The 26,097-nt window shown below is 41.2% G+C and overlaps 2 protein-coding genes across 4 annotated transcripts in view; one reads left to right on the top strand and one right to left on the bottom strand.

Annotated features, from left to right (window-relative positions):
• Nucleotides 1-2,321, bottom strand: part of LOC119732260 (lysine-specific demethylase 5A-like) — a 45,827-nt gene extending 43,506 nt beyond the window's left edge. For all 3 annotated transcript variants that reach the window (XM_038205710.1, XM_038205711.1, XM_038205712.1), the window contains exon 1: nucleotides 1,960-2,321. In XM_038205710.1, the coding sequence (XP_038061638.1) occupies nucleotides 1,960-2,106 (147 nt within the window). In that variant the 5' untranslated portion in view covers nucleotides 2,107-2,321. The remainder of the gene's footprint in view (nucleotides 1-1,959) is intronic.
• Nucleotides 2,322-7,997: 5,676 nt separating this feature from the next.
• On the top strand, nucleotides 7,998-26,009 carry LOC119732455 (coiled-coil domain-containing protein 77-like). Its single transcript, XM_038205982.1, has 10 exons — nucleotides 7,998-8,125; nucleotides 13,898-14,201; nucleotides 14,890-15,053; nucleotides 15,774-15,895; nucleotides 17,014-17,112; nucleotides 18,184-18,421; nucleotides 19,707-19,926; nucleotides 21,167-21,292; nucleotides 22,716-22,868; nucleotides 23,878-26,009. Exons 1-10 carry the CDS (start codon nucleotides 8,094-8,096, stop codon nucleotides 24,022-24,024), a joined length of 1,605 nt encoding a protein of 534 aa, XP_038061910.1. The 5' UTR covers nucleotides 7,998-8,093; the 3' UTR covers nucleotides 24,025-26,009.
• Nucleotides 26,010-26,097: the final 88 nt, after the last annotated feature.

The following is a 26,097-nucleotide window of genomic DNA, read 5'->3' as shown; positions in this document are numbered from 1 at the left end:
ACTCCTAATTCTTTTTTTTTTCAAAAAGGCAGGACGCTAAACATGTTTGTTTTTTTACTTGGCCTTAGACAACTGAGGGGAAAAAGGGAGCTTTGCCTCAAATAGATGGAAAAAGAATGATAGCAGCATTTTAAAAAGCTCTCTTCATATGTTTAATCGTATAATTTGTTTAACAGTCAGGGAGCTGATTCATGAGGGAGTACCATAAAATTGAACCATATGGAACACGGTGGAAAACTAAAAATTATACAGATTAGGTGTACCTGTACACACTCACTGTACAAATAAAATGACCAAAAAAGGATGAGGGAAAGGTGTTCCAAAGGAAGCATTTTCTGAAGGTTTGCTATTTCTGTAATACAAAAGAGACTACATGATACAACAGGGCACTTTCAGGTCAATGTGCAAGCATCTTACCGCCATTAACTTTGAAAATTAGCTCTCACATTTATCACCATGTCATCCAATAATGATCAGCAATGCAATTAATTTGAAACAATAATTGTTGGCACTGAAAAACAATCCAAACACAAGTATGACATAACAACGTGCTCCTACGGTACGGCTCTTATGTTCGTGACTCTCAAAAGACATCATGTGAGATCTGATTTAGGCCTACTTGTAAACTGTGCATATACCTCAGTAAAATCTAATTCAGCATTTTTCAAAAATATTGTCAACATTCCATAGGTTCAGAATTGTTCGAAGGTGGCTTTTCTACTTTACAAAAACAAGCACCAGTTGTTGACCAAATTTAATAATAATAGTAATCAAGAAGACTTACACAATAAGATGAAGACAATTTACAATTTATTTGGAAGCAAAATATGCGAGATATTACTAGTTCTATTAGTTATGTCCAGTTTTGGGGGAGTCACACATAATTAATTAATTTGCATTTTCTCTCTGATTCTGGGCCCTCTTTTATCAAGCTTCAAATTTTCTCTGATCTGTTGAAGTTGCATAATCCCAACTTCTGAATACAAAGTCACAATAATGATGTAAACACGGCATCAGACAGCAAGCTATGATTACATGCATTATTGCACAGGTCGTAAAAGAAGAGTATCACGGCAGAGGCAGTTGGACAAAGTTTTTAGTCCTCTTCCACAATTTGTTTGTCTTGTTTGTATTACAATTTGTCAGGAGAAATATTGAAGACAACATTTCACTAGAGCAAATGATATGACCTCCAATGAACAAATAAAGAAAATGAACGCTGAATTTTATCCCATGGGGAATAAGCACTTTCACGGTATTTCGGTAATACTAGAAGACCTAATAATAATAGGCACCATCTTGCTTACGAGCCAATTTACGTGCGTTGCTGTGTACGCATCTTCAATCGAAAACTTTTACGCTTCAAAGTCATCATGCCTTTGTTCCAAAATGCGCCAGTGTCTAGCAACGAATGTTCTTTTTGCCCCGTGAACAAGATGACGCATATTTCTGAGAAAGTGCTTATTGAAACGAACAGTAAAAAAATATATAATTGATGTTTTTGAATTGTAAAAATATATAATTGATATTTGAATTACACAATTAGTTGTTCGCCTGATTAATTGAAAGGATTGTTACTCATTTGAAACTGATGACAGATGCTCATTGGCCATGGATTAAAAAATAGATGCCAATAATACTTCAACCAAGCTTCAACTAGTATGGCATGTAAGGTACACGCCTATAGTGAGAATGTCTTGTCAACGTGGAACACAATGAAAATCTCGTGCGACACACGTACGTTCGCTTACCCAACAACCCGGTGTTTTTGTCAGGAAATGTGAATTCTCACGTCGTCAACTCTTCACATATTTCCACATTACTTCCAAATAAGTTTAGAAATCACGCCACAAAAACATCGGCGAGGTAGATGAAGTAAATGCGGAAAAATGTAAAACAGTTCCATGAGATAACATTGAATAATTCAAGGAGAAAAATGACTTTAAAAATTAGTCTCACCGAAGGAGGCCTGATTTTACAAATGCCACTCTTCTCCGCAATGGGTCGAATCTTTGCGATGTAGCCGAGTGGATCGGCGAATTCCTCCTCCGTCGGCTCAAAGACTGGAGCCTCCGGTGGAGGGACAAATGGCTCCTGCTCAAGCATTGTATGCCATTTACCACATCAAAAATACAGAATGTTTCCAAGCCTGAGAAATGAGGTATCTAGTGAAATTTCCCCAGTGTTTGCCCAGCATACGACAATCCACTGTTTTTCTAATGCAGAACTGGGTATGCCACAGTTCACAGACTTTGCATTCATAACATTAACACACGGGGCTTCTATAGGACGAGCGGATCGCTCGCGATCGCACGTAGGACCTCTTTACGCTGTGCAATTCTGAACAAGAGCGACCGTTAATTAGTGCTTTCATTTGTATCATAAATGTTGTTTACGGCTCGTTTCTAGCTGTTATTAACAACAAGAAATTACTTTAAAATCAGAAACGTGAAAGTGCAAGAAATTAACCAATTGATCGCGCACCAGATTGTTTATTCTTGTGAAGACTCGGAGTGATATTTAAAATTCAATATCGTCGACACAAATTTAGCTTTGAAAATAGTTACGGCATTCAGGGGTCAAACAGCTGGGAGCGCTGCGGTCATGCTCTCACGGGTGCCCGGCAGGTATATTTATTATCACGAGTAGGATTGCAACCAGTGGACATTTTCTGAGCACCCTTATAATAATACTTGGCTACGGCTAGGCTAGGCATGCAGGTCGTACGTACGTGTGTATGGGATGTGGCTACGGCTAGGCATGCAGGACGTACGTGTGTAGAGTATGGGATGTGGCTTCAGCCGTTAAGCCCTAGCCAAGTAAATTCGGTTGAATCCAAGACAACTGATGTAACCATAGGGTCCTAGCTCTATGATGTAACTATAAAGCTGAAAGGGGGGTGTGAGGGCGGGGGGGGGGGGGGACGCGCGTGGGGGGGGGTGCCCCCCCCCCCCCCCCCCCCCCCCAGGCATGTGCCACCCCGTGTGCACCCGCTCAAAATTTGGGAAGGCAATAAATTTGCTATTTTTAAATGTTAAAAGCGAATTAATTCTGTGTTCCCCGTGCTATTTTCGAGTTTCATCATCCCGAAAAAAAAATAGATTCCTTTCCTAAATTGCTATTGTTTTAGCAATACAAACATGATTCACTTTTGAATGAGACATCGACCAAAGAAATATAAGAATAGGCCCATGTAATTTAGTCACTGAATTATTACTTTACAATTTCGAAATATTGGCTGCAGTGCCAGAAAGACATTCCGTTCTCGCGGGGTAGGCTGGTTCCCGTCCCACAATCAGTGTTGATAATGTGCGGACCGGGAGCCAGTTCAGTCTGCTCGAATAAAAGAGCTGATTGTTCCCAAAACAAAAACACTTTTTGTCATAGGGTTGCAAACGTCCACAAAGGGAAAAATAAGACCTTTTGATTTAGATAGACACACATTTTTTTTCTTTTTCTGGACACATGGCCTCCGCCAAATCATATAGGGGGGAGAGGGGCGGGGGTTGGTACCATCTGTCAGCGCGGACGACCATGCACACTTTTTCGGGGAGGCCCACGCGTGAAATTCGTTACTAACAACCGATAGTTGATATTTTTTCTTATAAAAAGGGCACCTTTTCAACAATGAAAATACCCTCCCCCCCCCCTTAAAAAAGGGCTGGCTACGCCTCTAGTCATACCGTGGTAATCAAAATTAAAGTCAGTGGTCTGCACGCGCTGTATGTTCCTGTTCAAACAACGGTACTTTATTAATCGTCTGACTTGATTTCTAGTTGATATGCATCAATTGTAAAATTGGGCGATACGGTATTTTTGACGGCAGTTTTATTAATCATATTGTTTAAAATTGCTTTCAAATGAATTACTACTGAATTTCACTGAAAAGAGAGACTTTCTAAATCCTGGGCTGTAGGCGCGCCTACAAGACAGGAGAAATAACAGTTTGAAAGCCGATAGGGGGCGCTGCTCAGTGTGAGAACAGGATGAGTCCTGTAGAAATCACCCCTAAATTCTTTGTTCGAAATTCCTATAATGCAAGAACATCGGTACTGTTTGAAAATCGCTCATCGGAAGTTGTCATCGGGAGTTGTCAATTGTAACATCAGGCATTGATTTCACTCACATTCCCTTTCACTCAGTTTTCCAACTGGCGGATGTACGGTGCGTTGCGTGTGTGCTCTTCGACAAAATCCCTTTTTTTGTCCATGACTTGTCAACTTTGTTGTTTTATTCCAACCAGAAATCTTTTATTTTCCTTTTGGACGTCTGCAACCCCCTGAAAAAAAGGGTGGGGTTTTTTTTCGGGGGGGGGGGGGCACACAGATCTGCTTTGCGAGCAGACTGGCTACCGGTCAGTAGTAACTCATATCGATGATGATTGTGGGGCGGGACCAGCAGCCTACTTCGCCGGAACGAAATTATTGTCAGCTGTCAGCCAGCAATTTGAATTTGTAAAGTAAGAATTCATAACCAAACATGGGCCGATTTTTTTGCTTTGGAAGTCTCATTCACAAGCGAATAACCTTTGTAGGCCCTATTGCTAGAAAAATAACCAGCAATTTAGAGAAAAGGGATCTCTTTTTTGGAATCTTTTATATTAATCAATTCATCTATTCTTGAGATGGAATTTGGGTCGGGGTAATAATGATATTTTAATATTAGGTTTTGCGAATGTCGGACACTTCGCCCCATTTCCACTTCGCCCCTAACCACTTCGCCCCTAACTACTTCGCCCCATCTCCACTTCGCCCCATCCCCACTTCGCCCCATCCCCCCTTCGCCCCATCCCCATTTCGCCCCGTCCCCACTTCGCCCCAGCAGTTACATGTAAAAAAAAAATCTGTCTATTTAATTGGCAAAAACAATCCCAAAAGATTCACTAATTGCTGCAGCGAAAATCATTGACTAATATCTGCTTAGTGTCAGTCGAATGAGCTTTTTTTTTAAGCTCCGATTTTCTTTAAAAAAAAAACGTTTATTCAACGGAAATGCAAACTGCATTTTAATTCCAAAATGTGAAAAACTTTGCCTGCACAAATTTCCCAAAAGCGGCAGCATTCTTGAGCAACTAGTTTTCTGCATGCTGCGAGAAAAATAATCACATACAAGATTTCTGGCTACGCAACCGGCAGCTCCCATCCAGGCATCACAAGGGAGTCTCCTAGCAACAGTATTTCTAGGCAACCAGGTTGGAATGTGATAATGGACACACAGCCATGCAGCATGCACCTGTGGCTCAGATAGTTCGGAATTCCAACATTATAACGTCATATTCATGAAAGCAGACGGTCCGTGATGAAACCAACCAATGGCGTATGGGGGTGGGGGCGAAGTGGGGATGGGGCGAGGTGGTTAGGGGCGAAGTGACAAAGGGGCGAAGTGGAAATGGGGCGAGGCGTCCGACACCCAGGTTTTGCCCTCCACCGACGTATAAACACTGTATACTCAGTTGGGGATCTACGGGAAAAGATCTACTACCCGAAATTCATTCAGAAAATGCTGATGATCGCAGGGAACACAAACACGCCCCTTTCTCTCATCAATAGTTGCATCGAGAACCTCTGGAAGCAAGGAAACTGAAGAATGTCGGGTCTGTCAAAAGATGGAAGAGGGAAACCAAAACTCTTGAATGTCTAACGTTAATTAAAGATATAATGTCCAAGCGTCTTTTATGTTTCTTCTTATTATCATTCATTGCTATTTTCCCTTTTAATTGCTCCTTTTGAATGATACATCGAACGAACGAACTAATATGAAGCCCGGGAAGGGACAGGGTGGCATTTTTTTTTTAATTTGCTAATTCGTTCCCACGAATTGCTAACTCATTCCCACGAATTACTAATCCGTTCGCACGAATTGCTACCTCGTTCGCACGAATTGCTATTTCGTTCGCACGAATTGTTATTTCGTTCGCACGAATTGCTATTTCGTTCGCACGAATTGCTATTTCGTTCGCACGAATTGTTATTTCGTTCGCACGAATTGTTAATTCGTTCCACGAATTACTATTTTGTTCGCACGATTTCCTAATTCGTGGGAACGAATTGCTAACTCGTGCATCCGGAAACGCTTTAGTAATTCGTGGAAACGAGTTGGTAATTCGTGGGAACGAATTAGCAATTCGTGGAAACGAATTAGCAATTCGTGGGAACGAAATAGCAATTCGTGCGAACGAAATAGCAATTCGTGCGAACGAGTGAGCAAGTCGTGCGCACGAATCATAGTAATTCGTGCGCACGAATTAGCAATTCGTGCGACCGGATTAGTAATTCGTGGGAACGAATCAGCAAATTACAAAAAAAAAAACCACCCTGTCAGTCCCTTCCCGGGCTTCATAGTAACGCGTTCCCGGATGCACGAGTTAGCAATTCGTTCCCACGAATTAGGAAATCGTGCGAACGAAAAAGCAATTCGTGGGAACGAATTATAGCAATTTAATTACCCCAAAAAAAATTCCACCCTGTCCCTTCCCGGGCTTCATAGTATGAAGCCCGGGAAGGGACAGGGTGGCATTTTTTTTTGGGGTACTGCTAATTCGTCGGAGCTATGGGGCGTCGGAGCTATGAGGCGTCGTCAGACTTATGAGGCGTCGGACCTATCGAGGCGTCGGACTTACCGGACCCCCCCCCCCCCCCCGACCGGCAGTCCCGCAAGCTCGGTGGTCGATTAGTAATTACGTCTGCACTATTGTAAGCGGGAGGACGCGGGTTTGAGTCCCACCCGAGTGATATTTTCCAACTTTCACTCGGGAGGTAACACACTGATTATACAGTGTTTATACGTCGGTGAAGGGCAACGGACCCAATATTGGTCACCCTAACGCAAATTTCATCTTATGAATCCTTCTGTGGGCAATTTGGCAAAATGGACACGGCTGAACTTGAAGTGAAAAATGTATTATGAAATCATCAAGACTACAAGCAGCACACCTCAAACTCGGTGGTATCAATCTAATTTGTCAAAAAAAAAAATCGTTATGTTTGGGGTGGGGTGGGGCTAAAATTATGGATTTTACTCATTACTTTAGGCATCTCGTTTTCACTTGCAAAAAGTGCAAGTGGTATTGTAAGGTTTTTGTTTTTAAATGCAGGAAAAGGTTCATTATCTACGAACAAAGAGTTATTTTTGTTTGAATAGTTTATGTGTTAGGCCTAACTTGCACCAAAATAATGCGAGGACAAACTGTAGCGCGAGTTACCGTAACGAGAATTACCGAAATATATCCGTCTAGATATTTGATTGCTCAATTTTAATTGTAATATTTTGATATGGTAGCATAATACTATGGTGACCTACACCCTAATGTAAGGGTACTGAAAAATGTTTCAATAGTGCACAGTTAGGACATTTCCAAATGCAATTGTATTTAAATTCATTTTTTATGTGCCATATAACGCCATGTTATCGATAATAATCGAATTGCTAAACCAACAGAAATTGATTTTGTTGGCTTCTTTTTGGTAGTTAAGTCACTTAACTTTTAGGGATCTTCTGTGAAAAAAAACACCCTAAAATGCTTTGATTTTATAGAATAAAAGAGTTGCGGACTAGGGGTCTGCTCATAAGTCCGACGCCTCATAGGTCCGACGCCTTATAAGTCCGACAAAATCGCATCCCCCAAAACAAAATAAAGGCCCATAAGTCCGACGCCTCATGAGGTCCGACGCCTCATAAGTCCGACGCCTCATAGGTCCGACACCTCATAACCCCGACGCCTCGTAAGTCCGACACTGATTAAACCCCTCGTTTTTCCGACGTCGGACTTATGAGGCGTCGGACCTATGAGGCGGAATAAATAAATGTTATGCCTCATTAGTCCGACGCCATAAGTCCGAAATTTCGGACTTATGAGGTGTCGGACTATGAGGCGTCGGACTTATGATACGCCCCGCGGACTCGACACCGTTCGAACAGAACAGCCTGCGAACAGCGCCCCCTTTGCCGCCCTATCGTCGACAGGCAGGAAAAAGTGGCACCCAGACGACTTTATTTGAAAGCCTCATACTTCGCATATCGGCACCTGTCTAAACTTCAATAAGATAAGCGCAAAATTTAAACGGAAGTGCGCCCTAAAAACACACAGGTTAAACATGTCCGCTAAGAACATTTTACCACAGAGCAGGTAGGATAACATTTACTAAGCATAAGATGTGTAAATACTTCTGAACCACTTTTAAGAAATGTTAAATTCCACACTTCTAGAAGTCTAGTTGGGAAAGAATGTTGCAACCTGACGCCACTTCCGCGATTGTGTACAAATAGACAATGACAAGCATAGACGCTTTCGAGTCAACTCGTACCTTGGGCAACTCGTACCTTGGACAACTCGTACCTTGGACAACTCGTACCTTGGATATCTCGTACCTTAGACAACTCGTACCTTGGTCAACTCGTACCTTCAATTAAGACGACTCGCACCATGCAAAATAAAACGAAGTGGCTATCGTTACGGCAGTCGTTGTTTAGCGCCCTCTACGATACTTTTTGATACGCACGCAGGTATATAATTATTTGTTTCCACACGTTTTGGCGAGCAGTGCAACGGCTCAGTCGATAGAAGGTAGGATTTTGCACCGCGAGGTTGCGGGTTCGAATCTCAGTTTTGCACTCGAATTTTTTTCCTTTTCTAACCTGAGGCTTTGGAGGATTTTTTTTAAAAGGGAAATAAAGTCCGAATTTCATAACGTTCAAATTCACTTTTTTCCTTCTAATTTTATATTTTCTTGTCATGTTTTTATAAAAGTTGCAGTCTACCGTAACGATAGAAAATGGGAAATGCGTTACGGCTGCCGTAACAATAGCCACTGCGAAAATAAAAAGTAGAGTACATGTACGTGCGTGACTATTTTGTATGCACTTGTATGCGATGGTTCCTTGACTGCCAAATGATACGATTCTTTTCAAGTCAAAGTTAATTTCTATCCCACAGAACCACATTCAAGATCTAATGGCTTTGCCAGGCAGCGTGATTTTCCGCGTTGTGCCTGCAGCAGGGCAATGAAATTGACTGCCGGGCCGGCCTCTGACTGACTGCCATTTTGTTTTTAATGGAATTGCTTGTACATTCCTTGTGCATATTCAATGTTTGATTCGGTACCTGAGATAACTTGTCAAATAAATTTTAACATACTTTCTTTCTTTTCTTTTTAGGTTCTGGATTTGTAAAAAAAAAAATTGCGGTAAACCATGGAGGAAAGAAACACAAAGTTTTGGATGAAAATAAGTATTTCCTAACAAACTTGGAAATTTTGTCAGTCCAAGATTCACGTCATCATTTTTGCAATGAATGACCTTCATTGAGATGATATATATAATATGAAGCAAAAAGTGGCGTCAGATTGCAACATTTTTATCAATCCTGATCCCTATAAACATCAGTTCCATAATATTTGCACATAGCCTAAGTCTCTAAAATGTAACGGCAGACTGCGTCAATGCCACCGTGCACAGACGTCCATATTGACCGGTCAGCGCGGCGCAAGAACCGTGTCACTTTGCACGGATGGCTAGGTTGACCGTACACGTACCGCGCGGGCCTGTGCATGCCGCGCCGGTGCGTGGCGCGGCTTCGCTAATGGCTAAATACATGTAAATTCCTTTTTTTGGGGGGGGGGGGGGGGGAAGAGAGCCCATACAACAAAGAGATTCGTCTTTATTTTAATAAGCAGTCCACTTTCAATGAGTATGGTCCACTTCATTCAGCCTCGGATCATTATCCTGACTGACGGTACGACTTGACTTACGTGTGATGGTACGAGTCGTCTTAACTGAAGGTACGACTTGCCGAAGGTACGAGTTGTCCAAGGTACGACTCGGTATAATGATGTCGAGTTGAAGGTACAAGTTGTCCAAGGTACAAGTTGCCCAAGGTACGAGATGACCTGTTACCAAATAGACTTAGACCCGTGAACGTGGCGTTGTCAAAATAGACTGAGACTGTCGAGTGAGAGCTGGACAGCTGGATAGGGTTTAATCAAAATCTTGGGAACAAATGCCCAGATTGTCTTAAAGCATAGTATCATCGACCCTGATCACAGAATGGCCAGTCTTCAGTTTCACTAGATCAGACAAAGGCCCATCATGCCCATTGGAGCCATGCCAAATGTGGCCAACTTTGCATTTAATCAAAATTTTGAGAACAAGAACAAAACCAGCATCATTTGATTGATAGCTTGGAACTTGTAGATTATGGAAATATAACTTAAGAGCGATTTTAGATCAGACTAATTAACTTAAAGAGCAGCCCAAAAAGCACGCAGGGTGGGCGTGGCTATCACCCCCTCTTTTTCCTTTTCGCTGATACCGTTGCAACGCAACGGTAGAGGAGAAAATGAAAGCAGTTTGTATTGATGCCTTGGCACATGTGGAACATGAAAATATAACTTAAGAGTTGCAACGGTATCAGCAAAAAGGAAAAAAGAGGGGGTGATAGCCATGCCCACCCTCCGCGCTTTTCGGGCCGCTCTTAAGTTAAATAGTCTGATCTAAAATCGCTCTTAAGTTATATTTCCATAATCTACAAGTTCCAAGCTATCAAATGATAATGGTTTTGTTCTTGTTCTCAAAATTTTGATTAAATGCAAAATTGGCCACATTTGGCATGGCGCCAATGGGCCTTTGTCTGATCTAGTGAAACTGAAGACTGGCTATTCTGTGATCAGGGTCGATGATACTATGCTTTAAGACAATCGGGGGATTTGTTCCCAAAATTTTGATTAAACACTATCCTGTCCAGCTCTCAGTCTAAAAGTCTATGGACTGGCTGACTGGAAAGTCGACGATCGTGTAGTGTAGGGCCCCTGTTTTGTTTTGATCAAATTGGAGTCAAAAATGTTTTTTATTGCTCAAAAATCACCTTTACAATCAAAAGCAGACTTTTCTCAATTCTAATGACCCGTGTTTTGCAATTTTGCAAAGTTTCTTGGGGTAGACATGGTAGAAATCACGATTTTCCTGCCCTGTTTGGGCCTTGCTATTCAGCGCGCCATGCGTGCTCAGTCACGGTACATCGCGTGGTGATTAATGATGTGCATCGGGTCGGGTTGTCCAGGCCAAACCGACCCGAAACATTAGAGATATAAACCGAATCCAAACCGAAACCGATCTTAACTCCCTCAAACCGACCCGACTGGACCCGACAAAAAATAAGGTAAAACCGACCCGGAAAAAAACGAAAAAACCCTGAATACCTTGCTTGGACAAAGTGATCACTTTTTTGTGCCTGCCCTAACCCACGTGGCATTTTGCAAAACCATCGTCTCTCTCTCTGTCATACTCAGTGGGTTGATCGAGAGTAACTCCGCTTATTGAACAAACGCATGGTATCATCACGCAGTATCATGAAAACTGTTGCAATGTATCTATTTCACTGTCAGTCCCGATCCGACTGGAGAAATTAATACCGTGGGAACTTGATAGTGCGCTCGGTGGCCACACCACACTAGGGCTGCGGTCACAGTGACTATCAATAATATTGCATCACCTAAATTTCTAAACTGTTTCGGTTTATTTCGGTTTATTTCGTTTCTTTTCAAAAGAAGGCTAAACCGACCCGACCCGATCCGAAAATGAAAATGCAAAACCAAAACCAACCCGACCCAACTTAAAAGATGGACAAACTGACCCGACCCTACCCGCAGTTGGTTTCGGGTCGGGTCGGGTCGGTTTCTGTTTCGGGTCGGGGTTTGCACATCATTAGTGGTGATGCATCTTTATTTTTGGGTAGCGTGTTGTCGCCGCGCTGTCATCGTCATTTTACCCCCAAATTTCCCTCAAAAAATCAAAACCCTGGCCTCTATCTATGACATGTACTGTTTATTGAGAATGTTGCCAACTATTTTGGTCGGTCTAACAATTTTAAAGTGGATTTTGTTCCCTTGTAGGAACTGGGCCCTACACTACACAATCGCCAAAAAGTCAACTGCTGCTGGTCAAGAAAAATTTCCAACTTAGTTAGTATGCTTAAGGCATGGCTTGTTCCTCCATGCTTAGGGTAATCCTTATCTTTAGCACACCTCTATTTTTTAGGAGTTCTGTTCAAAACTCAATTTTGCAGGTGACTGTCCAGTACCAAAGTGACCTTTGTAGGCTAAAACAGTCTCTTTGTCTGTGTTGTAATTTTGAAAGCACTTTCATAAAAGCACTTTCATGAAAATGCGGTGAAATCGTCACACTGATGCATAGCATATCGATCGTATCTACACTGGTGTCCGACCCGGTCCCTTTGTTATTGTTCGGAATTTATCTGTGTGGGAACCAGTTCATACAATGTACCCTGGTTCCTGATCTCTCTAGTGCCATTCAGAATGCACTTGTATTAAGTTGCAAGCGGGAACCAGTCTGTTTATTACTACCACATAAGATCAAACATTATCGGTTCAAACCAATCAAATGTGTGGCTCAATGGGAAAATGTACATGTAGGACTGTCCGGCAAAGGCGGCAAATCGTCCGGCAAAGGCGGCAATCACTGTCAATATGTTGAGGCAGAGCCAGTGACATCCTAGCCTTTCGCCAAGGCCATCGTGGCTTAGAGCGGCAGAGTTGCGAAGACCAGAAGCGACTGGAGCAAAGATGAAGTCAGCACGCACGAGTGGCAAAGCCACAAGGCCTTTCCCAACTTGATTTTGTTGAATTATTCATAGTTTTTATGCAAATAAGAAGAGTGCTGAAGGTTAACCAATCACAACGCGGATTTTGCCTAGTCGCTTCCATTTTTAAACGAAGGGTGAGTAAGGAAAACGTAAGAGCAAATAACTGTAAGTTCAGATAAAAAATAAGTTCATACACTCAAATACTTTCTTGAAATACTTTTATAAGTAAAGTTAAAATAAGATAATGTAAGAACAATTACGCGGTCACGATCTTGTGGAAAACTAGACTCGCATTTTTAAAAAAAACTTTGTGCAAGCACCCGGATGCATCGACGCGTCCGGGTGTTAGCCACGCACGCACCAAAAGGCTGATGATTGGTTGGAATTTTGCTACCCTTTCGGGGTAGCAAAAATCAAGATTGTACAGAAAAACATAAGAATTTCTCGACAAGTTAGAAAAGGCCCTCGTGGCTTCGCCACTCGCGTATGTGGTCTCCATCTCCAGTCGCTTCGCGGTTTCGCCGCTTTGAATGCGGGCAAGTTAAGCCATGATGGCCTTGGTGAAAGGCTGTGACATCCTGAAGCAGTACGAAGGATTTCAAGTATAATCTAGGCCTAAATCTATGCACGGCTGAGCACAGGCTAGGACCTCAAGTGCTCAAAATGATGCAAAAGATGATCAGGCCAACTTAACTCACTCTTTAGCCAGCAAATTTCCCAAAACTTTCAATTGGCAAAGAAATGGTCCTCAGTATTTCTCCAACCAAGTTTGAAGACTCAATTCTATTTTTAAAGGAGACTTTTCTTCAATATTTGGCAGTGGCTTGCACATGAGAGGGAAGTCAAGTGATTTCAAAATGAGGCTAAAAACTAGACTTGTACATGTCCATCCATGGTCCAACTGTTTGACAAGACTGACTTCTTCTTTCATTGTCATTTGTCTGGTGCCTGACTATGGGGAAATGTGTAGAAATAGTGACTTTGTACCCGATATCCTAGATATTTCTTTTGGCACAGTCGGCTGACAGTTGATTGATGCATACATGTACATGTACATGTATACGTACGCATGCCCAGAGGAAGTGCGGGCTCAGGAGCGGAGAAAATGAGGGACCATGTAACGGTTCTAGGTGTAAACACTTCATCATGAATTAGACAGTTTCTCCACTTGATATTCCCTGTGGAAACTAAGTACTACATTTTCAAAAAGTAAGAAAATCAAATTTCCCATCTCAAGACGTCTAGTTTTATCTCCAAATTTCCTCTCAAAATTCCAGGATAACAAACTTGTTTCTTCGACAGAGTCAGTGAGCCCAACTCTACATTTCGTACTCCAGAGAGAACCACTGCCCCTTCCAGATCCTCAGCACGTAGTGGCATGGCGACAGAGCACATAGGCCATGTTTCCTTCAGGGATCACAATGACGATGTTGAAGATCGCCAAGATGTCACCATGGTCATACCATCTGTCAATGAACGGTTGGGCCACTTACGTCCCTCCAGAGAGCTCTTGGAATACTATCGGAAGAAGATCGCCGAATTTGATGGGGAACATGAAGACATGCTGAACAGACTTGAACAATACAAAATGACCTATGAACAACAGGTAGCTTCCTATCAATCATGCACCTCATACTTCATAAAGGCAACAAACACAATTGTCCTGTTGTCCTACCCCTTGTTTCTATGGGGATCTTCCCCGTAAAACAAGGCCTTTTTCAGCCATAGGCTAGTAGAGAACGAAGATACAGGTTTTTGGGGGGGGCAAGTACCAAAATCCTGGCCAATTTTTACTCAAACTCCTCCAGACAACATGCCAGATGCTTCTTTACATTCTTACGAACTGAGTAACCAACAAAAAAATAGGTCAAGTTTGTCCAAACTCTGCCAAAAAAACCCGCAAAAATTTCTTGTTTCAGTCAAGACCCCATACATGCAGTTGCATGGGCACCGTTGTCCCTCGTCTTTATAGTATCTTTTCCCCTTAGATGTTAGAAAATGGGATTTTTTTAAACCAATTTCAAGACCAGGTTTTACAGTGACATCATCTGTTACTTTTTAAAAGTGTTATTGGATTAAGGAAGTAAAGGGCAATATAAGGTTTCAAATAAATACTTTGATATAATAGTCCAGTGTTTTCAATCACAATACTGTTTTTTTTTATTTCTCTGGCTGCTATTGTGTCAGTGTGTGTACCTGTACAAATTACCACTACTCCAATGGAACAACTCATAAACTTGCAAATCATGGTCACATGTAGCACAACAATACTTGTCCCTTTCTTTGTTGTTTAGCATAAGCTTGAATGGGAGTTACGCCAACGTGAGGAAGAAATCGCTGAGCTTCAGAAGGCCCTGAGTGACATGCAGGTTTATCTCTTCCAGGAGAGAGATCATGTCTTAAGGCTCTTTGCTGAAAATGACCGCCTGAAGATACAAGAACTGGAAGATAGAAAAAGGTGCGTGGGATTGTCTGATGAAGATGTTTTAAGTCTTGACTAAGGCTGTCAGCTAATGTTCTGCACTCCATGGATCATAGTGAATAGCTGATCTGGATTAGTGTGTTGTGCTTGTCACGGGTGTTGGTCACTTCGCTGAATTTCCACTTCGCCGAATTTCCACTTTGCTGAATAACCACTTCGCCAAATTACCACTTCGCCGAAATTCACACACCAAAATTTAAAATTTACATTCCATACAAAAGATGATTTTGAAAAAAACAAAAACAGGTAAAAAGTTTCACACAAGCCTTTTACCACCCCTAGGGTGGTAACGAACATTTTGATGGACCTTTCGAAAAAAAGGGTGATAACACCCAAAAAGGTGCCACCGCTGCAATGCTATCACATATTTTCCAACTCTGGAGGTGTATACCTTGCCAAAAATCGCTATGACGATTATTCCCCTCATTTGATACCGATGGCCAACATTTTGGACTGAGGCTGATGGCCTATAGTCTCTATATATTTTAATAAATTGCAATTTGTTCTACACTAGCGCAAAAGTATGAATGAGTTGCTGTATACATGTACATACATATGAATGTTGGTGATGCTTACTCCACATTAGAATCAGTTACACGTATAATGTGATATGGAAGTAAACAAACCCTGTTAGTTTGGATTTACCAAAGGTGTACTAACTTGAACTTTTCCAATGATTTGATTTGTACTTGACAGAATCCAGCATCTGTTATCATTATCAAGCCCATCAGGTCCTGAAGTGACATACTTCCACAAAGAACCATCAACGCGGGCAATTGTCACACAGAAACACCCACAAAAGAGACATCCACATGCAGGTACGTGGCAAAGACAGGTGGCTTTTCTTTTAATATATTAAATGAGCAGAGAAATTAACTGTGGTAGGACTTGAACTTGTCACCACTGAAACACCGCACTGGCAACTCTACCAACGGAGCTGCAGACTCATATTTGTCAATGTCCTTGGCCAAAATTTGTTAATCAATTCCCTCGCCCATCCATGGGCAATTCCACAGAATTATAGACCTGAATGCCAACAATTCTAAATGACCCAAATGCCACAAAAAATCTGTTTATCAATTTGAAGCATATTATCTGTATTTTATTGAAATGTATTTTATTTTTATCAAGTTCAGCAGTTCCACTGTTACTTGTAAATGAACAATTAATTGATGACAATACAAAAAATTGATTTGTCTGAGTACGTCCGGTGTTTTGAGCCAATTTCTACTACAGCAACAAAGTTGGATGAATAATTTCTTCTTTGACTCATCAAAGTAACTAGTGACTAACTGATATGTTTTATCAGAATTAAAATCTACCCCGTGATTATAACTACAATTACATACACTGTTGAATTGCCCAAAATGTACGTCTGACACTGCGGAACTGCCCCCATTTGAACATTATTAAGAGTAAACCTAGTCAAGTTCCCTTGTATTGGGTATTTTAAGTGTCAACAGTTCTTCAAGTTGTCCTAAATGTCTCATCCTTTTCCAAACAAGCAAACAACTCAAGGAATGCCATGGATAAGCCAGTTCGGTATTTCAACTGCTTATGTGCACAACGATATGGGTCACGGGTCATTCGGGATAAGAGAACGATCAAAGGCGCATGAATGCGGGTGCGCGACGCTTGTGTGTAAATTACCACTAGAGTGGTCGTGCGCGTAACATCGCCTAACATCGTGTCAGCAATGTTATCCCAAATGACCTCAGGTCATTGAAATACAGAACTGGTTTATTACAATGAATTACAGTCGGGCATTAGAAGACTTTTGACCCAACTTTGAACATTGCATTTTATTCTGGCAAACAATTATATATCTGCACACACTGTCCATCAGATTTCAAAGGTATATGAAGGTGTAACCTGACACCAATTTCCAAGACGTCTCATCTTTTCTTCTTACATGCCTGTCTGGTTTTTTTTCCAGAGGGTGAAAAATTGGGTTTAAAAGCCGAAGTGCCAAGCAGACCACAGAACAACAGAACACGGAGGAATGCACAACACAGAGTTACTGCTAACACAAAAGGTAGGTAGAGATTACATACCGGTATGGTTGAGGCAAAGGGTGGTTGATAAAACATTGCAAAGCCAACACTCCTCAGATCTCATACCAACCATATCAGGCCCATTTTTAGTATTTGTGGGTCAGATAAACTAGTGGATCATAGTATTAATATGGTTAGGGTTTGTGACTCAGAGGGTCAGGGGTCCGAATCTAGTTGCTGGCCATATGTGTGTCCTTGGGCAAGCCACTTCACCCCCACTTGCCTCTCTCCACCCAGGAGTATAAGTGGGTATCGGCATTAGCTGGGGAGTAACCTGCAATGGACTGGCATCCTATCCAGGGGGAGTAGAAATATCCTCGGTAGCTTCATGCCTACAAAACCAGAGATAAACGCCGACCTGATGGCTATATTGGCTCATGACAGACTTTACTTACTTACTTTCATAGTAATAATAGTAAATATATATCTGTCGCAGCTTTTGGTAGGTGTGTTGACAATTCCTTGATCAGTTGATCAAATTACCTGTAGTTACTCCCCTGAGAAGTGAGTTTGGCAAAAAAACTGGCTCATCATACCATGAACTTTCCAAGATTAGTTACATACGTTATCCCAGTAAAGTCGCTTCAATCACGATAATTGATCAGATCAGCTCCAAAATGGTGGTTTCTTTTGTCAGAGTCTGCACCAGCAGGTTGATCCTGTTACCATCCATCAATATTTTCCAATCCTCATTTCAGTCAAACAGCGGCCTGCCAGTGCCAGTAAATGTATATATCTGTTGCAGCTTTTGGTAGGTGTGTTGATAATTCCTTGATCAGATGATCAAATTACCTGTAGTTACTCCCCTGAGAAGTGAGTTTGGCAAAAAAGCCGCCTCATCATACCATGAACTTTCCAAGATTACATACACATCAGTAAAGTTGCTTCAATCACGATAATTGATCATATAGGGGTTAATACATGTATCTCAAGTTTTTAGGGCATCGTGATTTTTAGCTCCAAAATGGTTGTTTCTTTTGGTTCCTTCCCACTATTCAAGTCTTGCTAATCCATCACTTGATCCTGTCAATATTTTCCAATCCTCATTTCAGTCCAACAGCGGCCTGCCAGTGCCAAGCCCAAAGCTGTCCATCCTGATTCAGACCAGCAGCAGGCAGAGCCAGAGAGTCTGTTGCTACAGATTGAAGCTCTACAATCTCAGATGAAGGAACAAGCTGAGCTATCTAGAGAGCAGACGGAAGCCTTGCTGGAGGATCGTAGGGTCAGGATGGAAGAGATGCAGACTGTGATTGAGAGAGATCGTTCCAAGATTCACTCCCTCAATGAAAAGTAGGAGCTCCCTTCATTGATTCCTTATATTAGCACTTAGATAAACTTGACAAAGGTGCTCAGTGGCATAACTAAGGATGGGGGGATGAGGGGCATGGACCCCTCTGCTCAAAGACCGCCTCCTGTTGCTGTCCCCCCCCCCCCTGCTTAGAATTAAGGGCATTAAAAATGAGCTTATTTGTTAAGAACCCACTTTGTACCTCCTACTAGAAAATGAGGTCCCTTTAGTGCCCTCCAGCAACTTGGACCCCAGTTACATCCTTGAAGGTACCAATAAAGATAAATGCACATGTGTGCAGTTTGGACAACGGGCAGGGTTTCAAATAGATTATATTACCTGGTGTTTGTGTTGTTGCATGAATTGGCAAAACATTTCTAAATATGTGGAGTGCCCTGGCCTCATGGTCTGGAGCATTGAACTCGTGGTCTGCGGGTAATTCTACAGGTTGTGGGTTCGAGTCCAGCCTGGGGTCATGCTGCATGTGCCCTTGGGCAAGGCACTTTGTCACTCATTGCTTCTCCCCACCCAGGAGTAAATGGGTACCTGTGAGGGCAGAGGTGGTTATTGTGATTGATTTTAGCTGCCCTGCGCCGAAATGGCAGCATCAAGCTGTATGGGCTTTATTCAGGAGTCGGCCATATTAAATTTAAAGCAAGGTAAAATCTTCAGTTTTGGAACTTGCGAAGAGAAATAAAAGCAATGATATAAAATTAATCAAATTAGGTTTTTGCCCTTCACCGACGTTTAACACTGTATACTCAGTGTGTTACCTCCCGAGTGAAAGTTGGAAAAAATCACTTCCAACTTTCACTCGGGAGGTAACACACTGAGTATACAGTGTTTAAACGTCGGTGAAGGGCAAAAACCTAATTTGATTGATATCACCCTGGCGCAAAAAAATCCATCTTATAATAGTTAATGCGATACCCGCTGCTATGTACATCAGATTTGAACCAGCCAACCGATCCCGTGAGCTCGGTGGTCGAGTGGTAAGACATCTGCACTAGAAAGCAGGAGGTCATGGGTTCGAGTCCCATCCGAGTGATTTTTTCCAACTTTAACTCAGGAGGTAACACAGAGAGTATACAGTGTTTATATGTCGGTGAAGGGCAAAACCTAATTTGATTTACATCACCCCAACGCAAAATTAAATCTTATGAATGACTAATAAGACACGTGGCTTTCTTTAAACAAAAGTAGTCCTACTAAGAATGTGTATCTTTTATTCAGCTACCTTGTTCAACCATCATACATCACTTGTCATGGACATTCTTCTGTTAATAGGTTACATCGTACACAGCAGATGTTGTATGACAGCACTAAGGACTATCTAGAGCTGAAGTATGAAGGACGATCTCAGGAGCGAGTCTGGATGGCAGAGAAGGACCGTCTACTACAGGAGCTGGATCGATGTAAGGAACAACTAGATGTCTCCAAAGATGACGTCTTAATCATCTCAGATCATGCACTGGAAGAGAGACAAACACAGAACTTGGAAATTGAGGTGGGCATTATAGAGAAGCTTCCTGCACAAAGAAATCATTTCAAGTTAAATACATTACAATAATGATAGTTTTCAAGCAACTTTGTTTGAATTGCTTTTAAAAAAAAAGAACTAACTTTTCCATTCAGAATTTTTTTTTTTTTAAAGTTAGCAAAACAAAAGGATCTTGTTACAAAGTCACAACTGAATGGCCCTCTCAAAAGCTGGAAACAAACTATTGGGGTTAAAGCACATAAGGAGCATTTTGGACTTTGGCAGATCTACTTTATTCAGTGTTGTACAAATGATACTGAATGATTGCAACGTGGTGGTTTAGTCTGACGATCTCTTCCGCGCAAAATCTTGATATGGCGAGGAGAGCATAGAAGATAAATTTCACTGGCGGTTGTTGGATGAAAAAGACGACAGGCCTAATGCCAAACTTTTTCCAGTTCCACCTACCATGCGTTAGTGGAGTTGTTGTCTTGGACTTTTTCCTTGACTTTCTCCGTGTTCTCAAGTAAGATGTGAATTTCTTTAATTACGAGTCAGAAACTCCAACCCTAATTCAGGCTTTTTAATATTATGGAAACACTGAACATTTTTCACATCGTAAAATTTCATTGGGATCTACATGTACATGTAAAATAAAACAGGAGGCGATGTCCAGAAATTGAACACGAAGTTTATTGTACATATAGTACGTATGTGTACTTGTAGCGCAGCCCAGATTTCAGACACAGAATTTTGGTCGGCCTATTTTCAGATTTTTTCCCCATAGGCCAGTTTCATCCCTGTATGGTCTGTGACTTGAAACATAGATGAGTTTGTGAACAGTACTGGACAAAAAAACATAGAACCGCGCCTCCAGGTGTGTCATGTGACAAACGATGACGCCACTGTGATGTCATGATTCGGCACAGATCTGACTGATTAACTTGTTTGCATAATTATGAACAATTGCTCCAATTTCACGGCCAATAGAGCAAAAACACACATGCAAGAAATAAAAACGTGACGTTTATTACTCGATGTCAAATAAGTGTGGACAATTTGAATTGCACCTAGTATTTCTTCTGGAGAATAGAATACTGTTGCGAATCACTGTTTGTCATTGACAACATTTCCAATTTTGTGTCGTGTTTCTAATGGCATTTTTAGGCCCAGGAACGTGTGATGGTTTAGTCACTTTAGAGAATCTTCTATGTTGATGAACCTGGAAAACAAAAGGAATTGCGTTTGTGTTCTTTTGAATGTGCAGTCTTTAGAAAACCAACTGCAGCAGGCACAAAAGCTGGCTGATATGTACCGTGAACAGGTGATTGGCCTGGAGGATGAACTGGCTAGGATTAGAGAACGAGATGATGTGAGCAAGGATGCCTATAAGGTGAGATGGTAGTCAGGGTGGGAGGGGGATGGGGTTTGTATGGGTGAGGAATGTGGGGCTATGGGCAAGTGATCAAACCATGCATGTCAAGTATGGGGATATCCCATAGAGCTGTATTAAAGGTATAGTCCATCATTTGTAATTTGTGCATTTTTTTCGTTTGAAGCAACAAAGACGCTCAAAATAAGTTTCAGCTCAGCTTCAGCTGTATATTTCGAAGAAAAACAACATTCTAGGATCTCTATTTCAAATCAAAAGTTGCTGAATCTGTTTTGATTTGGGCCTGAATTCAGCGTCCGAGACACGTTCTCACTGAGCCGATTGCTGCTACGCGATGTCGCACACTGATACGACGAATTAAAGCAACTGCGCACGCGTTTGCGTCGTGTCAACGCTTGCGCGCACTTCGCCGAATAAAAAAGCGAACTACTAACAGAAATTTCCAACGGTGCGTCTTAAGACCTTCTTTCGTTGATTTCTTCAAAACGACAGCATGTCAGAAAGAATAATTTCAGAGAGAATTTAGTACTGTCAACCAACCAAGTATGTTTTTCAACGATAATTACATCAGTTACTTTTTGGATAGCTGCAAATGATAGACTGTAGCTTTAAATGACTAGAGACTTAACTTACTGTACAGAATGTACACTGCTGGGTGCATCCATTTTTGTGCACAACCTATGGAGAGCTCAACATTCAGTACTGCTTTTTATAAGCTAAAGTCATATTTACATTTGCACATGTATTTGAAACTGATGTGTAAGTGATGCCAATATATGCCAAAAGGTGAAATGCACAAAATGAGTATTTCAGATTGCTCTGTGTAAACAAGGCACACATGAGCACATGCTTTTCACATTGTTTGTTCGTTTGTACTTGCATTGCATTTATAGCTCACCTGTGACAAACCATTCCATCTATGATCATCATGCACATTGATTAAAAACTTCTATGCCCATCCCAAGTGACCTTTGACCTGAACAACTGCATTACAGTACCCAATTGGCTTTGTTACATCAGCGGTTTTAGTTCAAACTGTTGAGCGTTTCATCTCTCATTAATAGAAACCCAGCCACTCGTATAGCGACACTGGAAATATCGTAAAATGTGTTCTACTTAATGCTGCTGCCAGCCACGTAAATGTTTGATAAGTAGATTGAACTTTTATTTTTGTCTTTTTGTATAAATACTGAAGCGCGATATGGCCTATAGAAACGTCTACATGTCCACCTGTCCACCTGCACTAATGCGCCTCCACGACAAAATCCCTTCATTGGACTGTTCTGATTGCTATCAAGAAGTGAACAAAATAAACTCTGATATTCAAACAGTTCCAACTGCTCATGCAAAGTTTAAGCCATTTCTGATCTATTTCCAAAACCTGTTTCCGGTACCATTCATTCTTGTGATTATTTCTCCACAGGATAAGACGGAAAAGCTTGCTAAGCGTTTACACCTGATGAACCAGCGGTATGAGGCCATGGAGAAGCGACGGAATCTGGAGATAGAAGGTTTCAAGAATGATACCCGAATCTTGAGAAACCGACTCAAGGATGTTGAGAAGCAACTCTACAAGGTGGAGTATTGTCTTTTCATGTCAGTCATGTTGTTAGTTTGCATTTGTCCGTTGCTGTTTTCTACTTTCCTATGTTGGTCAGCTATAGTGCAGTTCATGCAGATCGTGGTGCGGACACTGCGAACAAGTACCCCAAAGGCTGGGTCATGCTTAGCCCCATATGTGGCCATTTTACTGGACTACCTCCGTAAATAAAGGCCACACTTCCACCATGTACAAAAACATGTCGAACTTTAATATTTGTTTTATATAACTGACACATAGATCCTTGTCATTTGATATTTGAACTTTTATTTCAATACAAAATTGGTGGAAATGTATTTTTCTCTTCCAAACCACCCCTTCACGAAAATGTTTGAACCCAACGCTGTAACGCTGGCTCTTTGGAACAATACGCGCAACACTGAACGCGCACACCAGCATGCATTTGCACACAAATACTGCGTCATGGAACAAGAATGATCCTAACTGTTCAATAGTATTTCCCATGGGCGAATGGGACTGTTTGAGACCCGGCATGAATGGGAGCAATAACGAATGCCATGTGATGTGAGTTCCACCAATCAAATGACAACGATCTGTATGTCGGTTATATAAAGTAAAATAGTGCATTCCATGTAACGTGCTCTCGACTAATCAAGAAGCAGATTCTGTTAGTGAGATGTTATTGTGTCATCTTACATGTATGTTCCTACGCATAGTCCATAATGATGTTGTCAATGAAATCAAGATTGCAAGGAGATCATTGCAGGGATGTAGTCGAGTCCATCACTAGTCCCTGCAAGTCCACCACAAGTCCTCCAACACCAATTTAACTCACAAGCTATTCAAATGAGCTTTGACAAAGGCATCCAGTGTATCTTGTGCCTGGACTTGTGATGGACTCACGAATTACTTGTGTCTGGACTTGTGGTGGACTTGTGAATGGAATCAACTACATCCCTAGCCCTGGATCATTGTCAGTGCTTTGTAATGTAAACCCTTCTTGTTTTGTTGCCATGCTGAACAGGTGACAGTGGGTGTTGGGGAAGATGGTGATATGTTCATGCTGCATAATATTCATCAGACAGCTAAGAGATCAAAGAAGATGCAGAGTGAGCTACATCAACTCAAGGCTCTGATCTATGGCATGGAAACAGACCTCAGGAATCTCTAGTAATACACACAATCACCCCTCACTGTGTCTCCACATTTGATCAAATGACTTATAACTTTGGGAAGCCTCATTATTTGTTTAAAGGTGCATAGCATCTTTTGATTTTTGTGCCTTTTTGGGTTTTTTTAGTTTGAAGCCAAAAAAATTGCTCCAAATCTTAAGTTAGATCCATAACAACTTACCTGTTAAAGTTATAGCTGAGTGGATACTGTACATCTTGAGAATACAGGGAAACCTTATCAAACTTTAATCAAATTGGACATAGGACTTCGTTGCTATTGTCTTTCCCACCAAGGCCTATGCATAAACATTTTATTGTGCCAAGTAAATAGAAAAAGTGAACCTTTTTGCCACCTTGGGTCAAAAATCTGATATTTCACAAGAACAGTACATGTATGTCTGATGTTCTGATAATTGACTTTTCTGACAACTTACATAGATTAGAAACAGTTGGAGGAGATCCTATAAATCCACCGATGCTAGCATGCTGATAGTTCAGTTGCTGTATTCGCTGTCCTTGTGAACAATTTCAAACATTTAGAGAAAAAGGCTCCTTTTTGTTCATGTGCAATGTGAGAACTGATGTCACTTTGTCACTTTAGTACGAATGGCCGGTTGTTCTGCGTAGAATAGTAACAGTACTAACATAACAATGCCCACATGTACAGTTACTTTGGTTACTTAAAACCGGAGAGAGTTTGTTGTATTTGTTATCCCACAGGAACCTTGACATGAAAAGGCTCCCTTATATTGTGGGGGCGATGTGTGCTGCCAGAATACACAATGTTTTGAAATTGAATCTGTTTAAAATGGAGGCTTTTTAACCACTGAAATTGCATGCAAATATTTTCAGATATTATGGAAGTAAAATGCAAATATCTAAATACTTGTGCAGAAAAATATATGGTGCCAAAGGATTCGATTGAAGCTGAATACGGATTTATTGTGCACAGCAAAGATTTCTCAAATGAGACACTTTGGGTACACTATGGTAAGGAGACAAAAAGTGGACATCTGCTTTTCTGCTGTCAGAAGAGCAGATAACAAAAGTATGGCCATTTTCAATACATTTTTCTTTTCGTAACTTTGTGATGCGGAAGTTCTTTAAGGGGGAGCGTCTGAAAACCTGTGAACGTAAACTCAAATAGACCTCCTGAGAAACATCTGCACCTTTTCATTTTCCTTTTAGCCGAAAAGCAGAATGCAAATGGTAGTTACCAAAGGTTCCTTTGGCTTTTCTGGAACTCTGAAATGAGAAAAGCAAAAAGCAAAAATATGCTTTTTGGGTAGCAGAAAAGCAGAAAAATGGAAACGTCAGAAAAGGTTTGATCTGATTTTTGAACAAGAGAAAAAGCAAATGTCCACTTTTCTTCCTCCAGCAAGGGAGGAAAAGCAAAATCTGCATTTCAGGTAGCATAAAAGCATGACAGTAGATTTTATTTAAAAACCAGTAAATTCTGCATTTATGGTAGCAGAAAGGCGGGAAAGCAGAACAAAATGGAGATGTCCACTTTTCGTCCTCCATGACGACATGTACAGTCCTGTTCATTTCAGAATGGTAAATAGTGCCCTCTTCTCACCATCTAGTTTGCAAGTTGTCCTTCAATACCCATTTTGTTGTTCTAGACATTTGTGTCAAGCTTGTTTTTTTCCAATTAACTATGCACAAGAAGTACATGTATTGGGGTCATGTCCTGCATGTTGTTCTAATGTAGGAGAGATGTACAAAGTAGTGTATGCAATGAAGTCACATGTATTCTACCATACAATCTTATATTGGTGTCCATTACAATTGATATGCTTGGCAGTAAGGATTGAACAGAGAGATTATTTTATGCAACTGTAAATAGCTTTTGGAATTTTTGCAGTGAAATACTTTGTAAAGTAAGTTGGCTCAGTATTTTTAAGGACTTTATTTTTATGGTGAAGGATTTTGGAATTAAATGTAGAATATTAAAAGGATCTATGCAAGCTTTCAGAACAAATTTGTGATTGGCATTCAAGCGCTTTATTTTGTGTGTTCCATGAGTGTGAGTGGGTTTAACAATTCATCTTCCAGCACACTTCATGCAC

This window comes from Patiria miniata, unplaced genomic scaffold (assembly GCF_015706575.1).
Source record: "Patiria miniata isolate m_02_andy unplaced genomic scaffold, ASM1570657v1 HiC_scaffold_24, whole genome shotgun sequence".
NCBI classification, from domain to species: Eukaryota; Metazoa; Echinodermata; class Asteroidea; order Valvatida; family Asterinidae; genus Patiria; species Patiria miniata.
This window is presented reverse-complemented; position numbering and strand designations above follow the sequence as displayed.

Bases quoted from the DNA above. Each gene is read 5' to 3' on its own strand.
- LOC119732455 (XM_038205982.1), top strand. From the start codon at position 8,094: ATGTCCGCTAAGAACATTTTACCACAGAGCAG. The intron at 15,896-17,013 runs GTACGTGGCAAA...TTTTTTTTCCAG, and splicing joins AAAGAGACATCCACATGCAG to AGGGTGAAAAATTGGGTTTA. The intron at 17,113-18,183 runs GTAGGTAGAGAT...TCCTCATTTCAG, and splicing joins AGTTACTGCTAACACAAAAG to TCCAACAGCGGCCTGCCAGT.